Source organism: Penaeus chinensis, chromosome 21 (genome assembly GCF_019202785.1).
Source record: "Penaeus chinensis breed Huanghai No. 1 chromosome 21, ASM1920278v2, whole genome shotgun sequence".
Classification (NCBI taxonomy): Eukaryota; Metazoa; Arthropoda; class Malacostraca; order Decapoda; family Penaeidae; genus Penaeus; species Penaeus chinensis.
Window position 1 is genome coordinate 1,209,465 of NC_061839.1, and position 5,000 is coordinate 1,214,464.

The 5,000-nt window shown below is 32.2% G+C and overlaps 1 protein-coding gene across 1 annotated transcript in view; it reads left to right on the forward strand.

Moving 5' to 3' along the window:
• LOC125036501 (mitochondrial E3 ubiquitin protein ligase 1-like) overlaps positions 1 to 5,000 on the forward strand; it is a 9,386-nt gene that overhangs the window by 2,412 nt on the left and 1,974 nt on the right. The window contains exons 3-6 of the mRNA XM_047629139.1: positions 354 to 432; positions 1,112 to 1,249; positions 3,880 to 3,999; positions 4,688 to 4,776. Coding sequence (XP_047485095.1) covers positions 354 to 432; positions 1,112 to 1,249; positions 3,880 to 3,999; positions 4,688 to 4,776 — 426 coding nt within the window. The remainder of the gene's footprint in view (positions 1 to 353; positions 433 to 1,111; positions 1,250 to 3,879; positions 4,000 to 4,687; positions 4,777 to 5,000) is intronic.

A 5,000-nucleotide genomic window follows, 5' to 3' on the forward strand; every position in this document is an offset into this window, starting at 1 on the left:
GGGAGTGAGAGTGAGAATAAAGGAAAAAAAGAGAAGAGAGTGATATATGAAAGTGCAATATGATAATTAATAATAACATACTTTGTCAAAATTGCAATTATTTTCCATTTAGTTTTTGTACATATTTTTTGCAAATGTATATATGACATGATATTGTATATGATCTGACTGAAATTGTTAGGTTGTCCATTGTAAAAATAAAATTGTACTGGATAGCATTAGAGGTTTGAATGATATTTTAGATTTTGATATAATCTAATGCCATAAAGGATATCGATATATCATTCCAAGTATTTTTCATGCCTTATTGCATTTATATTTGTTTACTACATTTTACATTCTTCTTGTTTCAGGATGAATGACAAGAGGACAGTGGACTCCTCGACAAGCAGCGTTCCCTTCATGCTAATGGACAAGGGCATTGGGGTCCAAGTATGATATGAGACGTTCTCTTGGTCTTTGTGGGGAGCTAGAAGCGAATGTACAGGTCCTCGTACATTCTGGTTTTAGATTAGTTATGTGTATTAGTTGTGGGAGTTTGGGGTGATTTTTCTTGTCTGTTTATGATTTTTTTTCTTCTATCTATTGAGAAGAAAAGTACTGGAGATGTAGGTTGCTATAAAGATCCTTTCACAGTATATCTCACTTTATTTATGTTTAAGGAAAATTGTAGTTAAATATATATTTGGTGTCTCAAAGAAGAATATTTAGATTGTTTGATGTTGCTTTAGTATTTTAGTGTAGAGAAAATGATTTTTTTTTAGTACTGGAAGATTAGGTATTGTAGCAAGACTTTTGATATAGGCATTTTTGTACAATGATATCTATTGTCTTAGTGTGGATAAGCATTATTATTATTTTAATTACCATCATATTTGTAAAGAATGGCAATTATATGATTAAGAAACCTAAATAAAATGATTTTGTGGTTGGAGAATCTATTCATGTATATCTTATTTAAAAAAAAAAATGAATTCTTTTGTTTTTGTAAATGCAGATGGCATTATTTCAGTGCTGTACCTTTTACAAATTTCCATTTTGTTTTGTTTTGTATATTGTCTTTCAGTTTGTGTATTATATTGTGTTTAAAATTAATTATAATTTCTTACAGATTTCAGATCCAGCAAAACTAGAGGATGTTGACTTGATACTAGTAAGCGACAAATTTGGTGTTGCTAACAACTCCCTTGCAGACCACCTCTGGGGTTGGATGAAGGGCATTCGATCTACTGGGACACAACAAACAGAGGTATATGATAACACTTTGCATGACAAAAACTATGTATTCACCATTAAATTGTGATAATGTTCTAGGATGTTCTTTGTAGTCTTTAAGTTGACCCCTAAACGACGGGTCACGTGTATATGTGTACCCCGTGCAGACCGTGTCTTCACGTGCTTCATTTCTAACCCGTCCCTCCGGGGATGCGAATGGGCGTGATTGCTTTATGGGTTTATGAATGACTTTTTGAGCTAGTTTGTATGTATACAGGTCTTTTTATTGGTAATTATGTTTGTGCAACTATATGTGTACATATATAGATGTATGTATCTGTTCTTCGTCGTGTTTGTGTTTGTTGGCTTGTGTTTTTGTGTGTATCTGTGGAAATATGTGCGCGCAACTGTGTGTGTGCTTGTGTAAGTCGGTAATTTTAGATGTGGAATTGCATGTGGGAATTGTATCTAATTTTACACATTTTTTCATTGCACATTTGTTTTGTCTGCTGTATGTTTGTGTTTCTTGGTCGTTTGTGTTGGGAAGTCTGTGCATGCATCTTTGAGTGTGTGTGTGTAATGTAGTAATTGTGAGTGAAAGTGCATGTGTGAATTGTATAAAAGTTTCCGCATGGTTTTCATTGTTTGATTGACAGACGTGTGTGTTGGGAAGTTGGTGCCATGACGATCATCTCCACTGTGCTTGTGTACATGTTTGTATGTGTGTGCATGTGTGAGAGAGAGACTGCCATGACGCTCATCCCCACTGTGTTTGCATGTGTGTGCATGTGTATGAGTGTGTGAGAAAGAGAGAGAGAGAGCGAGAGACAGTGACATCTTGCTACGTGACTTTCACACCATTTCCGGCGCAAAAATCAAGTGACCTGTCACGTGACAATATCATGTCCTTTTTTCTTGCATTTACAAGTGGCCGACCTGGCTCCTTCTGGCGGAACCCACCTCAGAGCCAACCTGAGGAGGATCCCCAACAGGCGCACATGCCAGTCAACACCCCTTTCCAGAGGTGGCGGAGATGTGCGTTCTGCTGGAGGACCGACCGATGCAGGAAGGAGACCAGAGTCATGCTGTGACATTTCCCTATGTCCGACGCCATTTTTTCAGGCATTCCATGACTGAAAACACTAATTTGTATATATGTATATATTTGTACATATATAAATATATTTATTTTTCAATTTTTGAAAAAAAATAAGAATTCGTCTTACCACTGCTTTTCTGTGCTCTCGCCAAAACAAACTATTGACTTTACACACTCCCATTGGTCGAACACTCCTAAAATGGAGTATATACTACAGTATGAGACAATAAAATCCTTCATATGACATATTATATGGCTACAGTAAGTCTGCAAACCTTCACATGTTTCTAGAGTGAAAAATGGAGGTTGCGGTTATACGCAAACCAGTCGCCTGAGCGCGCTAAAACTTCAGTGGGAATGTGAGACAGGTAGGCCAAGTAGAACGCCCGTCCTGGCGAGAGAACCAGCCGTTTGCTTTTTTTCCCTGGAACAACGGCTCCAGAGCTGTTTTCTGACCCGTCGGCATTGGGTTAAATAATGATGCCAAAGCATGATTAGGAAATAAAAAATTTGTACATTTATGATTAAATCGTGATCATAAAATTTGCTTGCAATAATCATTAATTAGAACTTTGATTGTTATTTTTCAGGAGAAGTTAGAAATAATAAATCTATATTACTGATATATAATTTCCTTCAGTTATCAGTGATAGATTATGTAGCCTAAAGACACACAGTGAATTATCTTTTACAAAAATATGATCAGGTTTGAATTTTCAGACAATTTAATCATAATAAAATCATAGTGAAAAAAGGTGATCATACCCATGTGTTGTGCATTTATGTCCTTATGTGTATATATACATTTTTATTTTTTATTCTGTTTTTTTTTTTTTTTTATGAATTGATTTACTTGGTTACCATGTACCTGAGTGCAAGTTTTGGTATTCAGCAATTATACATATATGATAAACATGTATTGGAAAGTAGATAAAATTGTCTTCAAAGTGGATACAAGATGATAGTTACATTTATGCTATGCAGGATTTTAGGTAATTCATATCTCACATGTTCTTTCCTCATAAGTTTTGTATGATTTGATTTATAAGTGAAATTGTGTACCAGGTGCAAATATGAATTAGTTATTGAAATTTGATACATTTTATTGACACAATTATTGTTATACCACATTTAGATATAAAATGTGATGTGATGTGTTACTTATAACAGAATTCTAACCTTTAAGTACAAGCAGTAATTGTGAGAGAAGCTTTTCTATATGTATATATATATATATATATATAAAAAATATATATATATATATATATATATATATATATATATATATATATATATATATATATATATATATATATATATATATATATGATAATGATGATAATAATAATAACGATAATCACGATAATGATAATGATAATGATAATGATAATGATAATGATAATGATAATGATAATGATGATAAAAATAATGATAATGATAATGATAATGATAATGATAATGATAATGATAAAAAAATAGCAGGAAATGAGAAAGATGAAAACAAAGAGGGAGAATATGGAAAAAGAAAGAAATAATGCAACACTGAAGAGAATTCTTGCTTTCAGGAAATGTTAGTCGAGGGCACTCAGGCCATGGGCATTGGGCAGCTTACCCTGAAGAATGAAGCCCTTTACCTCGATCACTCTCCTTTGGTCCCCTACATGGTTACGACGCGAAGTAAACAGGTGAGGAATTTGATTATGTCATGGTGAAATCATTATTATTTTTTAAATATTAGAATGTCTCAAGAATGTTATCCATATTTCATAATATATTTATATATATATATATATATATATAGATATATATTTATAAATGTAATGTAATGTAATGTAACATAATATGATATAATATAATATAATATAATATAATATAATATAATATAATATAGTATATAATATATGATATATAATATATAATATATAATATATAATATATAATATATAATATATAATATATAATATATAATATGTAATATGTAATATGTAATATGTAATATACGATATATGATATATGATATATGATATATGATATATGATATATGATATATGATATATGATATATGATATATGATATATGATATATGATATATGATATATGATATATAATATATGATATATAGTATTATGTAACATTATATATATGTAATACACACACACAAACACACACACACACACACACACACACACACACACACACACACACACACACACACACACACACACACACACACACACACACACACACACACACACATATGGATGGACGGACGGATGGACGGATAGAGACAGAGAGATAAATTTAATTACTCCTTTCATTTCTAGTTTCCTTTCTCCTATGCCACAAACATTTATAAAATTTATTAAATTTCAGACAATTGTGGAGGAACTTGATGGACCAGTACCCTATTTACGGGTACTTAGTGTGATCACTGCATGTGGAGTCGCCTTCTATAGCTACCGGTGAGTCTGCGGTTATTCAGGATTTGATGTCTCCGTCTTGGGATTATTGCTGCTTGATGTGAATTTCTGAAGATTGTTTAGATTATCCTGTGGTGTTGGTCTAGCCTCTTTCTTTTGCAAAGATTTTACAGAAATTATGTGAAAGGAAAAGAAGCATTTTATATGAATTATTGTGATATGCAAAGCACTAATATCACATCTCAAAATAAAAAATCTTGGGTGAC